Source organism: Halictus rubicundus, chromosome 3 (genome assembly GCF_050948215.1).
Source record: "Halictus rubicundus isolate RS-2024b chromosome 3, iyHalRubi1_principal, whole genome shotgun sequence".
In the NCBI taxonomy this organism is placed as follows: Eukaryota; Metazoa; Arthropoda; class Insecta; order Hymenoptera; family Halictidae; genus Halictus; species Halictus rubicundus.
In genome coordinates, this window is record NC_135151.1 from 14,199,913 (window position 1) to 14,225,607 (window position 25,695).

Consider the following 25,695-nt stretch of genomic DNA (forward strand, 5'->3'; position numbering starts at 1 on the left):
GGTCAGCCACATGTCAGTCAGGAATTCAAGTAGCATATGTGAATGACAAGTCAGACGAATTTCAGTAGCATGCATTTGACATGTTCGGAACACCCGCAAAACTTGCCCAAAACATGCCCTTAGCATGTGCAAAACATGGGCGACGGCAGGTAAGGTAGCGTCGGCTGTAGGTAAGCGCAGGGACTGTAGGTAAGCAGGGCAGCGCTGCGACTTTAGGTAAGGGAGAGACCACAGCGGCTATAGGTAAGAGCACGGCCACGGTAGGTAAGAGCGCATCGGCTGTAGGTAAGCGTAGCGACTGCGGGTAAGCATGGGAGTGCGGCGACTGATGGTAAGGGAGAGAGCACTGCGGCTGTGGGTAAGAGCGCGTCGGCTGTAGGTTAGCGCAGGGACTGTGGGTAAGCAGGGCAGCTCGGCGACTGTTGGTAAGGGAGAGACCGCAGCGGCTGTAGGTAAGAGCGCGGCGACTGTAGGTAAGGCAGAGAGTGCTGCGGCTATAGGTAAGAGCCCGGAGACGGTAGATAAGAGCGCGTCCACATCTTAAAATTGATATTTTTTGCCTACAATTGGTATTCCTTCGATCGGAGGTCCTTTCATTTATTATAGGTATATGATCTAAGCTTCTCGTGGATCTAGTTGCAACATATGTCGTTTGTCAGCGTAGAGGGCGTAAGAAATCTAGTTGTTGTTAACGATGTCGGTATTTCAGATCGTGAGACACGAAACCCCATATGGCGATTGGTCTACTACTATACCTCGTCTGTGACGTCGACACTGAATGTAGAAAGCTTACCCGCTCTCCATACTGGACGAAAATGTTACTATTTAGCTTGTTCTAGCGGCCGTTTGCTCGTTTAAAGCGGTACTAGTCTGTCGGTGAGGTCCACATGGTGTCCTAAACTCTAACACAGCCTCACTAAAGAGGCACAGAATGTCTAAAATTTGCAGCGCTCGCGCGCAACCATCAGGAATTTATTAAAACCTAAATTCATTCTGTACCACCTAATAGCAAATTCATTAAAAACTTGTTAACCTATCCCAAACGGAAAACCTGCTAAAATCAGTCGCCCAGGGTTTGTTGTAAAATTCTCCGGTTACATAAAATCTTGTTGATTCAAACAAAATTTATACATTACGCGCTCCTCATTTAAAACAATGCAAACTCCTCGTTGTCGAACGAAGAGCAACGACGTAGAACACAATAGGATTCAGAAGCTGCTGACCTCCGAATACTCTGACTTTGCAGACACCATCCTCGTGGAATCTCCTTTTGCAGAGACCACGAGAAGCGGTCGAGGAATTCGTCAAGTTTCTATCGGTCTTACACCAACTAAATTAATTATAGCCGCAGATGTTTTCAAAGGCAAGAAATATTACTGTCCGCATGGTGTTGATCCTAGTATCGAGAGCTTTGAGCTGATATCCGTGTATCCTATTCAATATGTTACCCTAAGCGTGTTCAACAGACGACGTCGCAATACTTTAAAGGCAAGGTAGAGGTTCGTTAATAACTAAAGTGATCCAATACGGTGACTAGTAGTAGTGATTAGCACTCCCCTATGATCGTTAGATGATATTATCCCTAGCAAACAATATTTAGGAGAAGTATATATTTCTTTTTATAAATGAAATCCATGCACCTACTAAGTTTTCTCTACACGTTTTTGAAAACAATGTTTACAGAAAATGTTCAAGACATTATTCTCGAGACATTATTCTTTTGATGGCGGAACTTTAGTTCGTTTTGACCCAAAGTTACAAAAATCCCACGTAAATTCTAATTTTCTAGCAGCCAGTTCCAATATAAACTTTTTTTTATTAAATCCAATAAGAAGATCAATGTTGATCTCAAAGAAGTAGATTCAAAAATATATAAAACAAATTGATAACGTAAGGATTCGAACGGGCCTAGGTCTAGACTACTAGACGTAGCTTTGTAAAAACCGCTTTGTAAAAATACATTCGTATTTCCGTATGGCATGCATTGAGCTTATATTAATATTAATATAAAATGGCTAAAAAAATTAATCTCGTTTGCTAGGGGCAGTACTTTCTCAATAAAAAATTTTACACTGATGTATCCTGTCTAAGTGATACTAACATCGTCAGATTTGTCGACGGAAGAGTACAGTACTACGAACTCGGTGGTATTCAAAAGAAAAAGATTTTTTGGAGCAAATGGTGCGAAGAAGTGGAAAATGTACTGGTAAAGAGAAGGGAAGGAAGTTCCCTATCTGAAACGACTGCGGCGAGTTCATCGAGTACCACTACTTTATATTTACTTTCGTCGGAGATTGAGATTCAGAAAAAGCTCAGAAAAAAGGGGAAGAAGGCGATTTGCAGGTAACGATATCGATCTCAAATTAAAACAGCCTTATCAGGCGTTATTCGTAAAAACTCGGTCTTATTGTGTTAACAAATCCAGGGTCTGGGCGCACTATGGAGGAGCAGGCGATTATGTGCCACCAACATGGCCGCAGAAGGATCTATATCTCGGACCTGGTCACAATGATCTAACCACCTGCGAATATGCGCCTGTCCCCGTGCGATTCGCAGGTGCTAGTTTGGTCGACGTAAAGGACGAATTGAAGGATCTGTCGCCGGCTAAATTGGATAAAGTCAGCTTTAGTTGGCCAACATGTTCCTGTCTCGACAAGAAAAACCAATACGGTGGACTCTGCGACGTGTTGTTCATCAGGGACCATAATCGTAGATACTGTAATACAAAAATGCTCTACACAAACTGTCCGAGTTGCCCTTGTCAGAGTGTCATCGTGGAAGACAAACTGGAGAAACAAAACGTTTGGTACAAGCACGGGGAAGATGAAGTAGACGAGGACGAGGCGAAGCTTCCTAAGAAATGTTTAACGGGAAGAGTGTCACGGTTCGGTTTCGGCGTATCGGAGAAATGTAATTCGAATTTAGTGCTCACAGAGTGCTATCCCGTAAGACATGGTGGCCCAAATTTTTGTCTGCTGATGGAAAACGCGGTGAAACTCTGGGAAAACGGAGGGAAACGTCGTTCCACGTCTTCGAAGCGTCCCAGGCACTTTAGACGCTACGGTTTATGTACGGCAGCTCATTTTTTGCACTCCCTCGGACCTTGGACCGTTCAACCTGGAGAACGATGTTCCCTTCAGGGGCGGAGATCCTTCAGTTTGGTTACCATTCGTAGACAACCTGCGGACACAGAGTTGAAGCTTCCAGTATCGCGCCGTCAACTATCTGCTAGTATTTCTTATACAGCTCTGCAGTCAGGTAGACACGGGTCCATTGGAACCACTGCCAAAGGACGCGTGGTACTATTCTGGACGCCGGAGTATTGGTACCGTCCTAGACCAGCCTCTGCTGCTTACAGGTAGTGATAAAACACAATATGCAAACCGAAATTAAACTTTAAACAATTTATTTGTAACAGAGAGCTGAGGCAGCACTTGAACCACCTAAAGACCTTCCGACAGGTGAAGGAGAAACCGACAAAACGAAACTTCTTTTCAAGAAGGAAAAGATACCAGTGCGAAGAGGATTCCTTCATCGTCGCCGAAGAAAAACCTAGCTTCCTAGAAAGAATCTTCTCCGGGAATGGATCTTCCAAGAAAAAAAGGAGACACCATGACCTGGAGAACAATGACACAGCGCAATTAAGAAGATTGTTAAGGATGGATTGCAGGATTACCATTTGGGACATAGATAGCACTACCTTAGCCGCGCAGGTGACCCTCATAGATCGCGATCTCTTTGTACGAATCCCCGCGGAAGAGATCGAAATCGTAGTGTATCAACGGAGTTCGAAAAATGCACCGAATCTGGCGGCCTGGATAGCCTTCGGTCACAGGATCTCTTGTCTAGTAGCCAGCGAGATTCTTGCGATTAAAAAATTAGGCGTCAGGTGTAGAATTATCGCGAGACTTGTGAACGCTGCCAGCAAGTGTTTCGCCATGGGAAATTTTCATTCGTGCAGGTCCATTTTGTCCGGTCTACAAACTCCTGCAATTTACAGGATGCGAAGTAGTTGGACATACCTGCGCGTTCATCATGCGAACAGGTAAATTACTAAACTGCAGATTTTTATGCAAAATAAAAATTTTCAGCATTAATCGCAAGATACAGAAACTACATACATGTTTATTTCCTATTTTAATCATGTTAGTAGTATGTTTAGATTTCATAAATGTTTTTACTATTTTACATTTGATCTATTCATTTCTGTGATAAATGCATAAAATCCGCAGTCAAGTTACCCTTTTCGATGACGGCTGACATTTTATCTAACTCAAAGCATTCTGAAATTTTCAAATAGTTGAAATCCGTAGTCTACAACACAAGCTCCATCATGATCTTCTCATTCATACTTCAGGTACGAGACTATGAAGCGTCTGTGTAAAATCTACAAAAGTTCCTGCGCCATTTTGTATCGTCGAGCCTGGACTAGAGCGGAGAGAAATCCACCATCAATGCCGTTCGTCGGCGATCTTCTGATAAAGCTTCTAGGCTTCAATAACGTGGAAACTCATCGAGAATGCAATAACAATATTCCATCTTCTAAACGTGGAATACTTCAACAACGTCCAATAGAAACAAATCGATTGGACACAGTTGAAAATCCGTCTGACCTGCAAAATAACCAGGCCATGGAGGAGAAACCAAGCGTAGGAAGACGTATTCTTACAGCGTTGATAAGAATGAAGCACAGAAAAGATCCAGAGACGAACCATATAGAAGAGGCGGAGCTGCCGTGGACATCAAGGGAGCAGAACTTGGCGTGGAAGTATTTTTACCAGTGGCGTAACAGCATCCTGAAGCGTAGAGTATTCGCCAAGGAGCAGGAAAAATTGAGGAACATGGATCCGAGGATGAAACGGGTTCTCGAGGTCGTGTCCTGGTTGACAGAGTGTCAGAAACGGGCTCGAGGATATGATTTCCCGGGACACTCGTTTACGAGGGAGTTTCTGCTGAAGTCTAGATACAGGGAAGACAGGGAGAACTTTTTTATTAGTCTGAAGCTGGAACCGTCGAAGATAACTTGAACGAAAATTTTATCAAATAGGTGGCGATATATTATCGTTAATGGAAAGACAGAGGACAAAAGAAAGTAGATCCTTACATAACTGTTAAAACCTAGCAGGCGCAATCTCTAGCATTAAGTCAGACATTAATAATCAAGGTTTTGATCGAGTCGATCATCTAGAGTCTAGTTGGTACACTATATACTACGTTACTACATCAACAAGAAAGAAAAGTTACGACCCGATGAGCAAATAAACGAGACATAAAAGAATTGTATAAATTAAATAAATTTATATAGACATGTATACACATATACATATATGTATACACTTTATATACATCGATCGCTTGCTGGAACATTGTATCTACATATGCTTTGTACCCACATACTTATTATCTTCTTAATAAAAGTCTCCTATTCACTTGTACAAGCGGATTACTGTATGCACATCCAGTTAGTTACAAAAAGATAACAGGTTTCTTCATCATCATTTTATTCCGAACAAAATGTATATACGATGGTTTCTATACATACAGATACACATAAAACTTTTTCTCTGGTTCGCAAGCACACACGCTCTTTCTCACTTTCTCTCGAGTAAAATTCAATCAGTCATAAACTTAAAATGAATGTTCGTGATGGGCGGAAGAGTGAATCTTGAACGGAAAGATCCATATCGAATCCTTGACTAGATAACACGTAATATTTATCGTATTTACAGTAATAAAGTAATAGTCAACGGTTAAAAAAAAAGAAAGAAAAAACGAAAAAGACGAATGAAACAACGAGCGAAGTAATCGAACAGCGTAGAACAAGTGGGAACAGTCTTTTTCTGGCACGATGCTGAACATGATCCTCCGATGATCGTTGATTATGATCGACAGGAGCGTTGAAGTTTTTCGTTAACGTTATTCTTCTCAAAAATATAATCTACTACTTTCTGGGGAGAGGCTATGTTGCGACGTGTGCACGACGACAGCCTTTTTCATACATCGCGTCGACTGTGTTCTTTTTATATTTCTCAGTACGTATTTGAGAACGAACGTATTTGTTCGCCGATCAAAAGTATAGTTCTGTGATCGCCTTACGTATCGCCGGTCGCACAGACGAATTTATTTAGCTACTATTTACAATGTATTATTCGGAAAAAACTCGTTGCGAAAAATATTTCACAACGGTTCCATTGGTTTTAGGGTAACAAAATATCGGGGACTAGCATTTCTATTTGTTATGCCTGTGTTTCTTCCGTCCTTCTGTCAACTATTCGCTTCCCTGTCCGATGCTCTTCCGTTCATTAGATTTCAGAATTGTTAAGTGGCCGAACATTGTCAACGAAGAGCTGCCGCAGCAACGTACCCATGGTTCTATAGATTGCAAAAGTCGAGATTCTTTTTCAGATAAATTCAGTAGTCAAGAGAAAGATGGACAATAGTTATACGACTATATAGAAAATATATAGATACATTGGTGACGAGTTGTTCAATTTATGATTGAAAGACAAATAGAATTTTTGTATTTACCCAATACGCAGAATGTTTCAAAGGCGTCGGTGCAAACTGTACAAACTGACGAAATTCATTGCAAGAAACAAGAAAAAGTCTTTATGTATACAATGACTAAAAATTAACTGCTTCAGAGATAATTTCGTTTTAGAAATACCTGTCCGCTTCTCAAAAAAATTCGGACATTTACGATGACTATAAATCATGCGAATGAAATCATATGAGTATTCGTCGAAGTAGTAAGCAAGAAAAAAAGTTCCAGTAATTTCTACAAAGACTGGTACCGTCTAACTTCCGTTCTAAAATTCAAGCACTACAGAATGACTCTCTGCTTAGGCCCAACCCACGTAGAAATGGGCTCTTAATCTTTTTCTTAAAAGCTAAGAAGGTACAATGACTAGAGTCTAAGTCAGGCAACGTTTAACATTACTATTACTCAGAATTAAATCTGAAACGGTTAATTTCAAAACTTTACATAGTTTCTAAAGAGCGTCTTGTTTCCTGAATGAGTTCCAGCAACTCGTGCAACTTCGCGTTTCAGCTTTCGAGTTTTGAAACACTCTGTACGACTAATGAATAACGTATACACGACGGTTGCGACACGACCTCGACGCGTTTGATTTAACGTGCGGTTCCTGTTGCACTATATTGTACCCGAAGAAAAAACCGTGGAGAAACTGCGGAGCTTCCTAAACTTCAAAGGCAAAAGTGGAATGCGATCACAAATGCACTGCGTCCAAATTCCCGAACGGCGACGACAATTATCACGAACAGTACAATATAATATATAAGGTCTCGGTAGACGAGGTCCGAAGTGTACTATGTACCATAAATACAATAAATTCTCGTAGAGTATCAAAAAGAAGTATCTAAGAACAGAGGTCCCCTTCCTCCGTCTATAACGATTTCAAAAACGAATGGATCGTCGTTTTTTTGATAGTCATGCTAATACTATAGGTTCCGAGGCCCATTGTCGATCGAGAATGATGAGCTCTCAATTAGCGGAGAACGAGGCGATACATCGAGTCAGTCGTGAAACATAGACAGGCGTTACGTAGGGCTTGGCGATTACCGATTTTCCAATTATTTTCTTCTTTTTCTCTTCTTTTTTTTTTGTGTATACTATATTTCTTTTTTTCAATTTTTCTTTCGTCTTCGTTTTTTTTTTTTTTGATCGGCTTGAGTGAAGGTACCTGTGGCTTATAGTACACGTAGTCTCTACAGTTATCGTTAAGATTACATGCCGCCGGGTTTCGGAAGATTTGTGTCGTAAGCTCTGATTACATCCGTTTGCGTCACCGAGCCTCCTTCCTCTTGAGAGAACGCAAATCCATCTGTTTCGTGTAGCATGTGCAATAAGAAAGATCGCAACCGATTAATCTCTGTTATCATAACATCAATGAGTTAGTATGCATGCACAATCTACAGTAGTTAGGTAATTAATGGACGGGTTGGAATAATTTTTATTTAGACGACATTTTTATCCAATTTCAGAAACACTCCTGTTTGTCGTTTATTAAAACGAAAGAAGAACTTTAGTTGCTGAATAAGATGATTACAGTAATGCCTCGATAGATGTGAAAGAGATGCGCTCGATATTTGTGAAAAATTGATCTCCACTTCATTATTTGAGTTATTTTTCCCATTTACCTTTATCAACATATTTGTGTCATTCTTTTTTTCCAATTTCAGTCATGCTTGCTTGTCCAACGCATTCATCGTCTCAGTGAATTCAAGATATCTGAATTCTCCATCATCTCAATACATTTTATGCGTAAACAGTTCAATCTAAAGTGATCCGTCTGCAACACGATTTTTCATTGCACGAATCAGTAACGATTTAATCTATCACTGTAGCTAGGTAACTGTTCTCTTATTCGAACGCTCGTGCTCCACTGATTAGTTCAGATAATCGAGGTTCTACAATATCGTGAATTAAACAATTATATCTTATACAATCTGTATCGCGACTGGTGTTGTTTCAATCAGAAAACAAACACTTTGGTCCCGAAGTTTTCACACATATCGAGACATTACTGTACTTTAATACCAACGAATAGAAAAATTGATCAGATAACTTTGAATTGCTTTCTTTCAGATAATATTCATCTCTGAAAACAGCAAGGGAAGACCAACATTTTTTTTGCACAATCTTGTTTCACTTGTATAAAAATGCGCCCGTCCCTGATCCTGACAGCCTGAAGAAGTTTCTCCCCAGAAAGGAGGAGAATTGAAAGAAGACTGTTAATAATACTTTCGAAAGTTAATGTAAAATATAAACTATTATAGACGTATAATATACACAGTAAAGCAGGCCTGTCCAACTTCCTTTTCGTCGCGCGCCATACGATCCCCAAATTCCCACCATCAATTTATCCGTTCCCCCACAGACTCCTTCTTCTGTTGTAACGACAAGGAGTAGGTCATGCGCTTCTGGCGATACGACCATGTGAAATAGTTGGGGAACGTCACTTCCCACCTTAGCGGAATGAAAAATTGGGAAAACGGGCCAACCGTGGCCCACAGGCCGCGTGCTGGACAGGCCTGCTGTAAGGCACAGAGTAAAGTGGTGCTAGTGCGATTATCGTGAAGAGTCATTAGCTTGTCGAAGAATTATTCTTACGTTGAGAAAGGCAAAAGCCGTGAACATCGAAGCGCGTGCTAATGGCTGTATTTTGTTAGAGAGACAAACCAAAGGGTACCACGCGACGAGCTTCGAAAGCAAACAGAATTTCTAGAGATCGACTCCCGAAGAAAGCTTCGTTCTATTCCGGCGAAGGATTGAAACGAACAATTTTTCGATCCCAGCCCGTCGCTGTACAGACAAAACACAACTTACGTGATAGCTCCACCTCGACATTAACTCTGGAGGAGGCGGCGTTCGATCGCCTGGAGAAAACGCTTTTAACGTTTTTCAGTAGCCGCGCCGTCTCCGTCAATCTGCAAAGCCGTGCATTCAAACATTTTTTTTTTAAGAAACCTTCGAATGGCCACTGATTGTCCTCATTCGTAACCGTTTTAAATCGTAGACGCCGAGGAACGCAAGCGTGCTATTCTGAATCGAATGTATTCAATCGCCTTGAGAATTTCGTCAATTCGACGGCGAGCAATTGTCGCGTCTCTTGATAAATCTATCGGACGACCACTGGTCTACAGTGATGCATGCGGTGCAATTGTTGGCGAAAAGTATGCTGTGCGATTTCTTGCTGGTTACACCGCCCACTTAGGGATAAGACAACAGACCATATCGATGCTCTACAGTGAACTAATTAAATAAGCTACCCTCACTCTTACGAAATCATATGTTCTGTCAATGGTGCTGATTTATTTACAGATTAGAGAGGATTAATTCAAGTACTTGCACTTCTACTAATCGTTATAGATAATATAGAATGTTCAATCTTTGTTTATTTAAATGAGACAACAGGACTAGTTACCTACAGCAAATTTTACAACCATTCTGGTGGAATTCAATTCGTAAAATTGAACTTTCTTATCAGTTTGATCTCAAAGTTTTATTAACATTAACTTGAAAAATAATGTAAATTTAATAAAGATTTTATTTCGTACTTATTTCGTAAAGAAATTAATTTTTTAGAAAATTGTTTAACTGCAAATGTATAATGTTTTCAAATAAAACAGCGTGCAGTTCCTGTCCAACGAACTCAACGTTATGTAAAATTTTGAAATGCATGTGATCCTAATAATGTGAAATTTTGAAGGTCAATTCTTTACCACATCAAATTTGGTAAGCATTTGGCAGACGCGGTAAATTTTTCAAGTGGTGGTTGCAGCGTTGACAAAACATTTTATATTATTTTGCGAGGAACGTAATCAACCGTCCTAGCAGTGACAACCGGATGCCCCGCACACCTTGACACATAAAGAGTATCAAATTAGCGTGAAATGTTTGTGGGTGTAATAAATGTGTTAGTATCTGGTCATACTTTGGTGCCCTCGCAAGCGTAGCATTGAACACAACCATGCGGTCTAGCTAAGCGCATTGCTGACACCTGAAAGTGTAAAATTACAGGAGCGGTACGTGTCACGTACTACTGGGAAATACTTACACCTCGCGAGGTCGGCGATGGCATGCACAGGCCTTCACGGGATACCGCGAATAAAACATACCAGAAAACCGCATTAACAAACAAATACCATTTGGAATACCAACAAATGTTGTAGTCAATGTTAAACAAACGGACAGTTAATTCTTGAAATAAACAAAGCTTGTGCTATATACAATATTATCAATAAATTCACTCAGCCGCGGATGGTCTGCTTTTGAACAAAATTGGTATCAACGTGCAGTGATTAAACAAACAAAATAATTCTGCAAACAAGACTGTCCTCTATACGAGCATAACGCGCTACATTTCTTGTGGACGCCTTGGTCTCTGAATGATTATGTACATCTCTGCCTATAATCGCTACTCTATCGCTCACACTGCAAAACAATCCTGAATAAACTGTAGGAGAAAGGAGCGTGCACGGTGTGCTAGGGATATCGCTACGAACTACAACATTACCATAAACACCAGCAACATAAATGATACAACAGAATAAAAAAAAATGAAAAAATTCTCTCCTGTCGGTGTTCATTATATAACTTTACAAACTGATTCTACTTCTAGTAGGTAGGAAGAGAAGAAAACATTTTTCGTCTCATTTTTATAACAAACATGTAATAGACTTTGTACTACGTGTGTACAAAAACAATATGATCACAACAGTTTGCCGTATATAGAATATCATAGGTAGAAAAATTATTAACACGTGGAAAACACGAGAGTTTGAAGGGAAGTGACTGGAGTAAAATCGTGGAATGCTTACGGAATCCTGGTTCGGTAGGATTGTATAGGTTGTTTAGGATCATGGAACTCGGAATGGTGAAGGCGAGATGTGCTCTGTATGGTGAGTGAACCACAAATCACGCGCCGCGATCTTAATTGGGAAGATTCTGATTTTATTTCGTCTTCGCGGTGTCCACACCGAAGCCCAACACCAAACTAACCATCGCCTCCTCGAATATGACCTCCTGTTGCAATTTTCAATACTCTACTCAATGAAAATGCGATAAACATTAATTCTATAATTATTGTTAGTGCAACGTTAATTGCCATAGCATAATTAATCGTCTCCCGTGACCAATCCGTTAAAATAAGCAATTTATGAATACCATTTTTACCAAGGCTGAAACAATATATCGCTATATGCATGCATGTTTTAGTTGTTGTTGAATTTAGAGATTAGTGAACATTTTAATACAAGATTGTTCTACGAAATGAAAATTAATTTTGTTATGAATATGAATTTTTTTGTTTAAACAACTACATCCAATAAGTCGTGCACGTTAAACGGTAATGAATGGCTCCTCAATAATTTATCTACTAATATTTCATGCAATGTGTACGGCTTATTCTTCTGCGTTGTTGTTGAATCGTTATTAATAGCGATTGAATCATTATCTCTATTTTTCTATTGCCAGTAGTTAGCTACCGATAGATAGTGGTGTGTCACTGCATGCGTAATATGTTAAAGTTTAATACTTTTTCTATTACAAAGGTATAGTTTTTAGTGCTAGTTCCACGGCCTGAACCAATAATTTAATTCGTTTCTAAAGTAAAAATGTTTACTAGACATCAAATCAAAACTTACGAGCTCCTATAATCGTGGCTGTTAAATATGTCCCCAGGGTCTGATTTCCTGATCTCGTTTTCTCTAGCTGCCGTAGTCAGCGATTTCCAAACCGTATTTTTCACACTATCACAAAATATGTTTAACATTACGTTCATGAAACACATAAATATAATAAGAATAAATTGTTTTAAACAACAAAAAATTCATTGAAATGTTTATGATATTAGAAAGAGTATTAATAAGCATTAAACGAAATTTTTGAAAATCACCTAGCATTTAGTACTTTGTTAAGGAACCCATTTAAAGGACGTATACTTACGCTTTAACAGTGACATCCAGTAACAATACTGCTAGCGGTATAAGTACCAAACCCAGCCAGAATACAGGCGTGGAAAACAACATCCTATCATTGCCTAGCATTACAGCACCCACATTCAATGCAGGCCAAAAGTTACTGAAATGAAATAATTATCACGAATATTTTTAATATTTTCAATACGACTAAAAGAGATTGAGTGATTTACCTGTATATAAAAATAAATAAAAACCAAAGTAAAATAGATCCCCACGTTGCTAAATGAGTAACCCAAGTCCAAGAGTTTATGATTAATCCTGCCTTCGCACAAACCGTCACTACAACATACTGTTAACAAGGACACAATATAAAACATCGGACTAGTCATAGTACATCTAAACAATGATTGCTAACGTATAATATAAAACATACGACATAATATATAACATATAATATACGACACAATGACCTTTAAGGTCATACAAGAGTCATACAAGTTATATGCGCTATTATGTTGCTGGCAAAAAACAGTATTACTTTTTCCTGTTTTTGCAAAAAAACGCTGGCTAGTAATAGCGTGAATACATTGTACAGTGCACAATTAATGAGACACCGTAGTTTGGAACTTACAGTGTACACGAAGTTTCCCAGAACGATGTATCCACCATCTCTACCATTTGACCAGACCACACCCTCCCTCAGAGCCATCAATGACAACCAATAAAGCAAAGATGAGTGAATTAAAGCGTTCGCAATCCATACCCAAAATACCTAGAAAAAAGATACCATTAAAGGATGTCTCACGTAAAACAATAAATTATCAAATCCAGTTAAGTTTCGATGGATAATATATATTACCTTAATATTAAATGACGATAGCCCAGAATTTTTAGTAGCATATAATCCAGGGTGAGCTAAATGAGTCTCTGCGGAACATACTCTATCAAAAAGTCCCATAACTAATGGAGGCGCAGCTGTAAATACCTTATACAAAAAATATTTTCGTATGTAGAAGAATAAGTAAATTGTAATATTTATGTATATTATAATAGGTAATTACTGGATGTTTGCGAGAATGCTAATATTACTATATAATTACTATATATACCACTTACAACATTGTAAAGTCCAATAGACCACCTTTCAAAAAGGATCTGCCCGGACCAGCCGGAATAAATAGCGAACCACAGTTCAATGACATATAGACAAATATTCTTGTAAAATGAATATAATATCAATTTACACATTCTACTGTAGTTCCAAGAACCGTGAACAAACAACAGACGTTTCAGAAAACGAAACTGTGCAATAGAATAGTCAGAAGCACAGGCTGCTTGAAGACCTTCAACGCCAGAAATGCCTAAATATAAAACAAACCGGTATTGAATATCGTATAGTCGTTCTTTCGTCATATAAACCGGCATATGTAATCTTACCAACACCAATATGAGCTTTCTGAATCATAGCTACATCATTTGCACCATCTCCAATTGCAAGAGTTACAGCTTTTTTATTATTAGTAATTAATTCAACCACCTGACAATATATATACCGTACATAAATACAATAGAGTAAATAACGATAATAATTAAAATTTTACAAAACGAAAGAATTACCTCAGCCTTCTGCATTGGCGAAACTCTACAGCAAATAACAACTTTGCAAGAAGAACATAAATCCAGAAAGTCCATTCTAATATCACAGGATAACGCATACTCTAAAGTACTTCCATCTATGACAAGCGCCACCTCATTTTGACATTTTAAATCAATCCCAAAATCTAGACACCGTTGTATTATCACCTCTCTCGTTTTCTAAACATTAATATCAATTAGAACAACATCTCCCAATATGTGCATAATCGAAAACAAGAATTGTTTTCCTTACATCTAAAGATTGTTCATTAATAATGTACAGCGGCATTCCATGAGTAATTAATTTACAAGAGTATCCAATATTGATAGCAGTTTCTTGCTTATCTCCAGTTAATACCCACACATTAATATCAGCTTGTAAAAGAGATTGTATTGTTTCTGGCACCTAGAGAATTAATTCGGTAGTAATATGATCATTTTTACAAACGTATAATTTAATGAAAATTATATACCTGATCCTGCAATTGATCCTCAATAGCTGTAGCCCCTAATAATCGTAATTTTGTCTCAATGAGATTAGCAGCATTTTCTACCATTTTTTCACGGTTCCCTAAACTGATTATTGCATTATGGTAGGTTTCACGCCACCACTGTTAAAAAGGACACAAACAGGTTACTTTTAATGCAACATACGGTAAATAGAATAAGAATAAGATTGCATTACTTGGTAAAAATTATCTGGTATATCAGCAACAGCAAAGCAAAGTGTTCTTAACCCCTCCGTTGCAAACAGTTCTAAATGCTCCAATGTTACATCTCGAAAATCGTCTAAACTAATCTGATCCGGGTCAGTATTTTCTACAGGTGCTGGACACAATCTCTCGTATATAACGGAATCAGCCCCTTTACAAAAAAGTTTAATTTTACCGTCAGGTGCCTTTACAATAACGGACATTCTTTTTCTAGCTGATGTGAACTCTATCACATTCAATATTTCATATCGTAGTCTTTCACCCAAAGCTATTACTTCCACATAGGCTGGGGTTCTGGTGTCAAAAACATAATCAAATTTACGTGCTCCATCTACCAACGCTCTTTCATCTGTCCAAAAAGATAAAATAAGTACTACGTTCTGGTATAATATTTAGTTTATGACTTATTCAGAAACTAATTACCGGGAGATGCAGCATGATAAATAATGGTTTCATCTATCTTTTCTGGAATAACGGTATGACACACTGAAAGCATTACCATAAATTCATCCACTACTTTTGAATGATTCGCGACTTTCTTATCAGTAGGGCGAGAAGAATCTTGTACCGATCTTCCTTCAACAATATCTCTAATTAATTCGCTGTTAGTAGTACTACCACCTTCATCGCCATTTGCAAGAATGGGCAGGCTGCAAGATATTACTGTTTCAGACAATATAATATGCATATTATGATGCAATAGATATAGATGATACAGTTTGAAGAACTTACTCATACACCTTGCCACCGATTGAACATCTTTTAAACTCCATTACATTTTTTGTAAGTGTACCCGTTTTGTCAGTAAAAACATAACTGACCAAACCAAGTTCTTCATTAAGATTACTTGTACGTGCCATTGCAGGTGTATCTGTTTCTGCATGGTACATCTCAATGTCCATATTAATAAATGTAGCTTGAACAAATCTTACAACTTCTAGTGTTACTTGTAATGAAATTGGTATTAAATTATTAAACAAAATAATGAACGTTAGAAGATTAAAACCAAAATTCTTTTTTATTTCCCCTGAAAGAAAAAAATAATCATTCATAATCCTGTAAATGTAATCTGAAAGAAAAGTAATGCGATCAAATTGATTAATCACCTTCTAGACCTAAATACCATAATCCTTCACCGTTTGCCTTCGTCCAGACAACATTAAATATTGCAGATAGAAGACACAGTAAAAGAAGAATAAAGAATAACATGAGTATTTGTGTGTTGGTCATTCGATCTAAAGTGGATCTTTTTAAAGGTGCAGTAGTAGTGTTATTCTGCATAAGTTTTGTATCATGACCAGTATAGATTACTACACCAAACACCCAGCGTGTGTTTCTTAACATTGCACCTCTGAGTAATACCTGATCAGGTCCCACAGCTACACTTCTAAAAAATATAAATAGATTTTGTGTAAATACAATTAAAAATTATTTGAATTGTAATAGAAAGTAAACATACTGTTTATTAGTTTCACGTAACACGCCATTAAATTCATATAAATGCCTATTTGGTGGTTCGCATTGAATATTTCCACGATACGTCATTAATTCTGCAGTATCCAAGAGACTGGCAGTGTCAGGATGGGCTTGTCGAATCTTTAAATTTGTTTCTCCATCCAAATTGGCAGTCTCTATAAAAGACATACCCTGTGGCTCCGATGATGACAATAAGATCAAATCAGCAGGGAAGAAATTGTTGTTGCGAACCTACATATAATGAAGAAAAACTATGTTAATAATACGATAATAATTAACATATCAATAAACATGACAAAAATATAGCACAACCTTAACCACGTCTCCAACAGTAATACATCGCCACTGGATCCACTGCCAGTGTCCTTCTCTCAAAACCTCTACCTCACGCATATTTATTTCATCATCTGCTCTATGCCTTTTCTGCAAAGAAAATAATAGAAATTATGATTACAGCATTAATCTAAATCATTCCTAGGAATTTAGAATACCTACAATATCCTCAACTATCTCTTTTAATGCGGACACACTAAGAATAAAAATTAATGGAACCAAAGTTGTGTATCGTCCTGTTGGTGACACATCTGGTATTTGCTGCAGGGAGTAAAAAAATAAATATATAAATATTTAATAGAACGTTGAGAAATATATACAATATGGAAATATATGTTGAATTTTTAAAATACCTGCATAAGGGCGATGAAGAGGAAGAAACAATTACTATACCGACGAAATTGTTCAAAAAGGAACATGGGCACAAATGAAAGAATTGAGTACTTCGCAGTGGTAATGCGGTTATTCTTATATTTCACAGGCTGATGCGGGGCATTAATAAAAACCACCCTTTCCTCGCTACTGTCATGTTGATGCGAAGACCGCTGATCGTCACCTCGGGACCCGCCATTTTCCGCCCTTATTGGACCAACTGCGAAATAAAGTACGAAATAAAGTAGCAATTATACTATTTCGAAACTGTTTATCAATTTGTGGTTATACTTAATCATACTGTGAAGTTTCTATAATATTTTCTTTTTTTTTTTCGTAATCTTTTTCCAACTACATGCAACAAAATACAGTGCTGCATAGCCAAACCTTATATCGCAAAATAAACAAATAAGTGTTCAATGTATTGTAATTTCTGATTTATTGAACGACTTAAAGAATAGCAGTGGTAGAATTTTTCAAATGCAATCTTTATTGGACTACAATGGTCAAGCACAGGTCACGTGTCTAAATCGACGGCTTGTCTAATATTCTTAACGCACACAAACTTACGATTTTGAGCGTGCAAATAGAGATGAATACGGGATCTGAGTTCGTTGAACCATTGTATCACTTTTGCACTCGCTACATCCATGTTGCTGTTTGTTAAATGAAATGTCTTTCACATCACTTGTCTTCGCTCATTCGATTCATATTTATAACCAGTGATAAGGGGAAAACACTGTACAGACACACACACAGTAACATGGCACGATTTGTGATACCGATACTCACAAGTACGAATTAATAAATCCAAGTTATAGCGGTACATTTATTTCTTCAGGGACAGGATTCACAAGACAAACAAATTACAACGGATTCAGTTCTACCAAATGATCGTGATATCTTCGAGGTTATAGTCGCATATCCGGGGAATTCCATAATAGGATTTTTATCGTGGTCAGTGTTTACATGCAATCCCGGAAAACTTCAACGGAAGTTACTAGCGTCCGTTAAAAAGAATTCTCGTACATTCTAATAATAGCAAGAAATCTATAAACAATTATTTTTTATATGCACTATTCATACATAAACAATACCAATGACCGTGTTACTACTGAAATCAGTTGATCAATTACCATCTGTTGTCAAAACAAACTATTCTCACATAAGTACACAATTCTTCCAATCAATATTTTCTCAAGGTCACAAAGAGGTCACTGATATTAAAACAATACAAATTCTATCGTTTCTCTTTTACGTGTTCATTCAGCTAGTGGATTTCGATACTAACACAAGTAACGGTGGTACTAACACTGTATATGTACCTTGTTTTGTGTCATATAACGGGAAACAAAAATTGCGTAATATCGAGCCGGGTGGGTGTCGGATAGTTATCTCTTACCATTATACATGATTCCGCGACACGCGTTTCGCGTAAAATATTTCAGCTATTCTATTCCAGTTTCCAACCACCGACCGTGTAATAATTACTTTCGGCGACGTATTATGTATTAGTTACATTCATGTATCACCATTATTCAGACCAGTTGTGTAACGTGCAGATAAAATAAACTTCTAATCGGACGACAACCTGTCCAATATCAAAGGAGCCACAATTAAAACGTGTGTTGAACGGGGGAATTATGAAATAGCAATGAAATGAAGGAATTGATTGTCATACGCTCATACTCCAAGCTGCTATCGATCAAATAGTAATGACCGTACGGTATCCTATTGTCGTCTATTGTTTTGACAATTTACAAGCGACATCGAATTGTTTACGCCCACATGCTGATAACGACGATCCGATGCACCGATGGTCAACGTTTCGGTGGTATATGGTGTACACGCACTTTACTGCGAAAACGGTGATTAACGTACGTTAATAGCACAGTTTTCAGCCAGAGATAACGATCGGTTAAACAAACTACGTATCTGCGTCATCGTGCCGGAAGAGGCCCGCGTATGTCGCCACACCCCTGACAAGCCAACGGAAACGCGAATATGCGTGAAAGCGAGCTCGTCCCGGATTAATGTTCACAAACCATCAACCGATACCGAACTGTTCTCGTGGAACTCTCAGGAGCTAAAAATTTCCGCGATCATATCGGGTCTGAAAATTCACTCGACAGACGCTCTACGCCAAGCACGTAGGTGGCACTGGTCACCAGTGACATTGTTATCGCGGTATATGTGACCCTGTGCATCGCGAACGATCGAATAATTTATAAATCCTGTTTATCTTATTGAATCGATGTTCTCTTCGAATGCAATCGTCCGCGGAATGAAATATTCGACTGGTAAATGGTTGCCAAGCAAATGACTGGGGGAATAAATCAAAATCATTTTATCAACAATGAGAATGATCGACATCGAACATTGTCGTTGAACTCATCGGCCGATGAATTATGTCGTGTTTAGCGATGAGAAAACGGTTCAACCGAAGCAGTATGTTAGAAATGATGAATAACAAGTTGTAAAAGAAGACACGGGTTCTAAATGAGTCCGGTACAACACTGTGGAGGGGATTTTCATGAAATGCGACAGCCCTGCACACGTGTTACCCCGAAACGCATGCGCTCGCTAACGGCAACAAGTTGGCGTCAGCACCGTGCTGTCCTCCACCAGCACTTACTGCGACTATCAAGCCATGGACGGTAAGGTTGCGTCAATAAACAACCTCGACGCTTGTAGACTATGGGCCAAGGACACCTCCGCTGGGGTGGCTCCACACGAGGGATATCAAACCTTATTGGACAATCCGCTCACGCTACACTGACACGACCGAAGCTTGATGCGTTCGAAATGCGCGTCGAGAAATCTTATAAAATCCCAACGATCTCTTGACTTGGACAATTTATAATAGTGACCGCGTGTTACTTAATCGGTTCTTTTTAAACCGACGACTAAAGGCTAAGACCCGTCAATATACTTTTCAATGCGACACAGTGGAATTACATTGCTCGCAGACTTACATTTTAATAGTTTACTCGGTGAAAGAAAAATTAGATAAACCATCATAGTTTGAATTAATAATTACAGCCGCCGCGCCGGTTATCCCTCGAGCAGTCGACCATCTAGCGACAACATGGGAAAACAATGTTGAGTTAAATATACCCTACACTTTGCTTCTGCTTAGGGGTGAGGTGGGACGAAAAGGAACATTTCGTTTGGAATGAGACAGCAAAATAATTAACAAATCATTCTGGTTCTAATTGGTTGTATTAGAAAGGCCTATTATCCGACTACAACAAAACTATTCTTTCAAAAAAGTGCATTTTTTTCTCTTTCACAAAATGGCTGCGTTGAAAGAAACAGCGTAATAAAACAAAATAATACTATAATAATAACATTATCTTTAATCAGTATTTCTCAATGCATTCAAGATGTTATCGAAACTTCAAAAAATAAAAAAATAATTTTTTATTAAAGAACTAAAGATTCTGTCGAAATAAATCAAAATGTTTGCGAAAACATCTTAATTGAATTGTAACCCCTTCATGAATATTCTAATGAGATTGGATTGAATTCTGCAGTAATGATAGTCAGAATACATATCTAACGTTATGCGTTATTATTTTTTAGCTAATGTATGTTCACATGAAGTAATAATAACACCAGTTGATGGTAACAGTACTTCGCAACGCGTTCTGAGAAAACATCAGGAAATTAATTTTCGAGTACAGAAACACAGGGAAACGGCGATTCTACCTTCTGGAAAATACTACCTTCAATACTACTGACCTTCTTACTACTAACCATTTGTTTAATCAAAAAAGGAAATACTTTCAATAAAGAGTTAGAAAGAAAAGCTACAATTTGGAGTAGGTATAAAGAAATAAGATTCTTATAGAGCTATCGAGTATCTGGTTACGCGTAATACAAAAATTATATCTACAAGAAAGTAATAAGAAATTACCAGCCATCAGCTAGACAGAATATTGAAATTAATCTTATCACGATTGGAGAATTGTTGAGGGTTAAAATAAATTGCAAAAAACTTAGTGAGATCCGTAATCTAATTACAAGAGTGAGCCAATCAGATAAGCCCATTAACGTAATGTAACGACTTCTACATTAATTCGTACGAAATGACAAATACATATATTCCTTGCTGATAAGTGCTGATATTAGACCGTTACTAATATGTATTAAGTGTATTGATTCGTATAACTCGCAATTCGCGACAAATGGAATGAAATAAAAAAAAAGCCCATACCGACAACATCGGCAATACATATGAGATCTTTTATGTAGAAATAACACTGCGAGAACGTATTACAGTGTTACATGTCTAACCTTGAATATCGCGTGCCACATTATCATCATATATTGATGTTTATAACTTTTTTTATCACTTTTATGACAATGAAAAATGTTTTATCTTGATACGATTCACTAGCCTTGGTACAATAATTTGCTGTTTCTGTTTGCAGACTAAACACACTATAGCTCCACTTTATGCGTCTTTAGTCAAGCTTCGATCATTGTATCATTTGTACTTCTTGGCTGTTACTGTTAGAGCTTTCGACTCGATGATTATTCTACGTTGTTTTGCTGACCTTGCCGCGCAAATCTGTAGTCCATCTGCTTCAACGAACAATGATGGACTTACCGTGTACAGAAAAAAAAAGATTATTACAGTAACGTCACGATATATGTAAAAGAGATGCGCACAATATTTGTAAACAATTTATCTCCACTATCACGGGATTCGCCCTTTGAGATTGAGAATTCTCCATTATCTCAATGTAAACAGTTCAATCTAAAGTAATTGATGTGCGACACGATTCAATACGTATGCATACATACACATAAACCAGTACAAACTAATACTATAGGCAGGTAACTGTTTTATTAGCGAAACACATATATTCCACTGATTAATTCGGATAATGGAGGTTCCACAGTATTATGGATTGAACCAATGAATATGTCCCAAACTGTGTCGTGTTTGGTGTCATTTCAATCAGAAAAACGTGACAAATATGTTGGTACAAGTTTCGTAAAAAAAGCAAGTGAAAACAAAAAAGTTGTGTCATCGTATTAGTACATATTGTCTCATCAATACTGGTGTCCACGTTTTACACGCTTATCGTTATTTTACAGGACGACGCCAAAGATCAAGGAATAGTGTCTGTACATGATGTAAGCCGTCGTTATTTTGGTCTGGAAATTTTCGCATATATCGAGACATTACTGCATTGTGGGCCGAGAGACAAGGAATTAAAGCACTAAGGAAAATGAGGCGACCAAAGGAGGGAGCAGTGGAAGAAGAGCGAGAGTAGTTGTTCTAAATTGCGCCAACTTATTTTAGCCATAAATGCATAAAATCCCCAGTCTACTCATGAGATACCCGAGTATATGAGATAGCTTTTATTATTATTACATGAAATAGTTCATAGTGGATTTTCTTAATGTTTACAAAGCAATTCGTGTTTAGTATTGTTCTACAAAAATAAACGTATTTCATTTTTAAATAATTAATCATTTCATATTTATTATTTCATACGAAAATATTAATTAACCGAACACTCGAATAAGGGTCAGATTATACTAGGCAGTGCTGGGCAAAATAGTATTTGAAATAGAAAATAGTAAATAGTTTATTTTTCTTTTAAAGCATACCTATAATCACGTAAATAAATAATTTTATACATAAAAAAAAGTTTTTGAAATACTATTTAAAAATAGTATTGTATTGGGAAAATATTGAAAATTGTGAGACTTATTTTGTAGGACTGTGTAAAATTGTATTTCAAATAGTGGATAGTAACTTATACTTTTCTGATACTTTGTTGCGTGTAATGTTATGACGACATTGTCGTCTGTTTATTCATTTATTCATTTATTCATTGTCGTCCAACCGTATCGGGTTAACAAAGACTCGGTTTGACGCAGTACGTAGTACCTAGTTGACGTATTTACCGTGATATAATTTTCAGTCTATTCGTAGTGTCAACTATCGTAGTACAACATTAAAATATTTTATGTTATATATCTGGTTATCAAAATAAAAATATTTTGTTTGCCGAAATTTTTCGTTCTATTTAAACTAGTATTTTATTTGCACCACATTAAATTATACTATTGAAAATAGTATTTTAAATATTTTCTCTAGAAATTTTGCCCAGGTCTATAATATAGACCCTCAGCGTCTAATCTGACTTGTGTAATCTGACCATAAGCATACGGGGCGGCGCGGCGGCTCAGAAAATAATAGCTCTTGTAACCAGATGTGAGCCCTCATGAGATACTGGGGTACCCGGGGACTCGGTTATCTCATGATATACCCGGGTGCTCGGTTATCTCATGAGATACCCGAATAGTTTTTCTCTACCCGGGTTCTCATGGGTATTCGGGTAGCCGGGTATCTCACATACTCGGGTATAGGTACTGGTGGCTCTAATGCATAGTTACAGGATAACTGGAAATCTGTTGAAAGTCCAGAGGCAAGAACTATGTACTAAATTAAAAAAAGTAATATAAAAATCAACAATACTGCATCGTGAATGGTGTCTCACCTTCGGAACTGGTCTCGGGTGGCGCAGCCTCCTGCAGCTCGATATGCTCCCGCCGTGTACTACGTCGTCCTCTTGGCAAACGTAGGCCGATGTTATCGACATTGTCGATGCTCCCCAGATTAATAGGACTGCCGATGATGTAGGGCCCGGTCTGCTCTTGTGGCCCGCTTTCGTTCGCGCGTCCGCTCACGGATGAGGAATTGCTACGAACACCGCTGCCATGCAGAGGTGTACCGTCCATATGCGGTATAGAAGAAAGATCCGGAGGTGTGAAGGGGCGCAACGAGCCAGGACTGGGAACCCGAGGGTTCCCCCTGGCAGCTGGTTGCATTGAATGCAGCGGAGCCTGCATCAGAAAGAATTGTTGCATATAGAGGCCTGCCGGTCATATTGATTTCTGCCGCTAACTATGGACGAGTCTATCCTGAAACATTTTGTCCGTCAAAGTGCAACTAATTATTCAGTCGATTCAGAGTCGATTGCTTCGGTAATACGTCATGATCTGTATCGTACCATTCGAGGATTCGATTCTGGCGTAATTACTTTGATTGCGCGTCTAATAGGCAGCAGCCATACTTGCTGAGATAATTAACGGGTCTCTAGAAGCTCTAGCTTACGCGTGCGAAACGTCGGAATGTGATCGTTTCTGGAACTTTTATGGCTTAGAGTAATTACTAGAGGTATGTGAGAACCCGAAAATGTCGGGTCGGGCGGGTCGAGAATTTTATTCGGTGTCTTTATTTGGTAATATATAAATTTCGGGATTCTCGAATATATCTGGATAACAGCGAATACTCGGGTTCTCGAATCTGCTCGGGGATCCCGAAATTTTCGAAAATCTGACTCGTCTCGACCTTATACCTTCCCGACCCGTTCCGATCATCGGGTACCCGACATTTTTGTGTTCCCGCAGACCTCTAGTAATTACTTCATTATGTGTGGGATAGCTTCTTATCAAAAATTTGACATGCGTCATCTTCATCTAGTAGATAAATTCTATTTAAAAAAAAAAATTGATTCGCTGATCTAGGTGTCGTTCAGACCAGTCCTATCAATTCCATGCCTTTGTGTTATCAATTGCTTCAAGTTTCCCGATGCAATAGTTACTGTTTGATACGCTGACCATACATATAGCGTGGGACTTCAAACAGTTTTCGGTTTGGTCCGGTCGATATGTAAACTTGACCCGCTGGAAGCCGGATTCCGATCAAGTCGAAATAAGCAGGTCTAGCTTCGACGCGCTTGATATTCGATCGATCCGCTTCAAGCCAACGCGATCGTTAATTGGTTTGAGAATAGCTGAATGATAACAAAGCACTTCATTAATACTCGTAGTGGACTGTTTCAGTTTCACGAGAACCCATTAAACGGAACGAAATGAGTCACGGCTACCATGCTATTTAGTATTTATGAATGGATATTGAACTTGATTTCATTAGTATTTATTAGAATTCCACACGCAGCTTCCTTCTTGTGCTCTTTTACCAGAGTGATAGATAGTTCTTTTTTTTTTATTATTATTTTAGCATACAAATGAACGAATGAATTTATTTAACGATTCACCCGAAGAAAACGGTTTCGCGCTGTTAGCGACTAATAAAGAATCTAACAATAAGATCTGTCACCGAAGGATCGCAATTTCAAAGTAATTCGATCAAAACAATTCAATTCCCCGCTCTCAATGATTAAGCGTTACGGGGCAGTTTGAATGTGCACGGAGAAGTTATTCAAAGCATGCAATGTCAACACAAAGTTGGATATATTTCCGTCGCGATCGGACTATGCGCGTGTGACTTAGCGCGCGAGATTACGATCGCTTCGTAAAATGTAACAGTTTGTTGTTGCGAGGATCGCTCGAGGAACCTGCCATGATGCAACATTCTAGTTAAGAATACACGTGCGTAAGAAAGTATGTATACATAGCATCGGCGATTTTTGTCGGTTATACTTGGCTTATGGGCAAACTGCGGATCTTATGCATTTATGACAAAAATGGAGAGGTGCAATTTAAAACAGTGAAAACATCAGAAGAATTTAAAAATACTATTACATTATTTTCGATCTATTAAATATATTAAAAAAGAAATATTTCTTCTATAGCGAAGAGAAATTAGTCTTCGAAACAGTTAACGATGAAATTAGAAAAAGGACTTTCCACTGAATCATTTTTATTAAGTAACAATTGACGAAGAACTTTC

General features: G+C 38.2%; 3 protein-coding genes and 1 long non-coding RNA gene across 17 annotated transcripts in view; 3 read left to right on the forward strand and 1 right to left on the reverse strand.

The window, feature by feature from the left end:
- Nucleotides 1–987: 987 nt before the first annotated feature.
- LOC143352765 (uncharacterized) lies at nt 988–2,073 on the forward strand. Its single transcript, XM_076785568.1, has one exon. The coding sequence runs from the start codon at nt 1,156–1,158 to the stop codon at nt 1,495–1,497; it is 342 nt and encodes a 113-aa protein (XP_076641683.1). The 5' UTR covers nt 988–1,155; the 3' UTR covers nt 1,498–2,073.
- LOC143352218 (uncharacterized) lies at nt 1,840–5,779 on the forward strand. The gene is made up of 7 exons (XM_076784546.1): nt 1,840–1,856; nt 1,913–1,928; nt 2,042–2,343; nt 2,426–3,358; nt 3,419–4,045; nt 4,358–5,198; nt 5,232–5,779. The coding sequence occupies exons 1-6, from the start codon at nt 1,840–1,842 to the stop codon at nt 5,025–5,027; spliced, it is 2,565 nt and encodes an 854-aa protein (XP_076640661.1). The 3' UTR covers nt 5,028–5,198; nt 5,232–5,779.
- Nucleotides 5,485–25,695, reverse strand: part of Atp8a (ATPase phospholipid transporting 8A1) — a 37,338-nt gene continuing 17,127 nt past the window's right edge. For 3 of the 14 annotated variants that reach the window (XM_076785514.1, XM_076785516.1, XM_076785515.1), the window contains exons 2-22: nt 23,498–23,843; nt 16,955–17,193; nt 16,764–16,862; nt 16,581–16,691; nt 16,252–16,499; nt 15,899–16,179; nt 15,525–15,819; nt 15,216–15,442; nt 14,765–15,141; nt 14,553–14,690; nt 14,333–14,485; nt 14,062–14,259; nt 13,882–13,981; nt 13,561–13,805; nt 13,304–13,429; nt 13,076–13,216; nt 12,675–12,793; nt 12,470–12,604; nt 12,169–12,273; nt 9,350–9,450; nt 5,485–7,892 (exon numbers count right to left, since the gene is read on the reverse strand). In XM_076785514.1, coding sequence (XP_076641629.1) covers nt 7,747–7,892; nt 9,350–9,450; nt 12,169–12,273; nt 12,470–12,604; nt 12,675–12,793; nt 13,076–13,216; nt 13,304–13,429; nt 13,561–13,805; nt 13,882–13,981; nt 14,062–14,259; nt 14,333–14,485; nt 14,553–14,690; nt 14,765–15,141; nt 15,216–15,442; nt 15,525–15,819; nt 15,899–16,179; nt 16,252–16,499; nt 16,581–16,691; nt 16,764–16,862; nt 16,955–17,193; nt 23,498–23,828 — 3,915 coding nt within the window. In that variant the 5' untranslated portion in view covers nt 23,829–23,843 and the 3' untranslated portion in view covers nt 5,485–7,746. The other 11 variants (XM_076785521.1, XM_076785520.1, XM_076785527.1 and 8 more) reach the window with 11 other exon arrangements.
- Nucleotides 9,457–10,574, forward strand: LOC143352768 (uncharacterized). Its single transcript, XR_013081998.1, has 2 exons — nt 9,457–9,770; nt 9,845–10,574. It is a non-coding gene; the product is annotated as an uncharacterized LOC143352768 (long non-coding RNA).

What these genes read in the sequence shown, in the direction of transcription:
- LOC143352218 (XM_076784546.1), top strand. An exon ending in CCAGCCTCTGCTGCTTACAG is followed by an intron (nt 3,359 to 3,418) that starts GTAGTGATAAAA and finishes TATTTGTAACAG; the next exon opens with AGAGCTGAGGCAGCACTTGA. An exon ending in CGCGTTCATCATGCGAACAG is followed by an intron (nt 4,046 to 4,357) that starts GTAAATTACTAA and finishes TTCATACTTCAG; the next exon opens with GTACGAGACTATGAAGCGTC.
- LOC143352765 (XM_076785568.1), top strand. Translation starts at nt 1,156, where the DNA reads ATGCAAACTCCTCGTTGTCGAACGAAGAGCAACGACGTAGAACACAAT.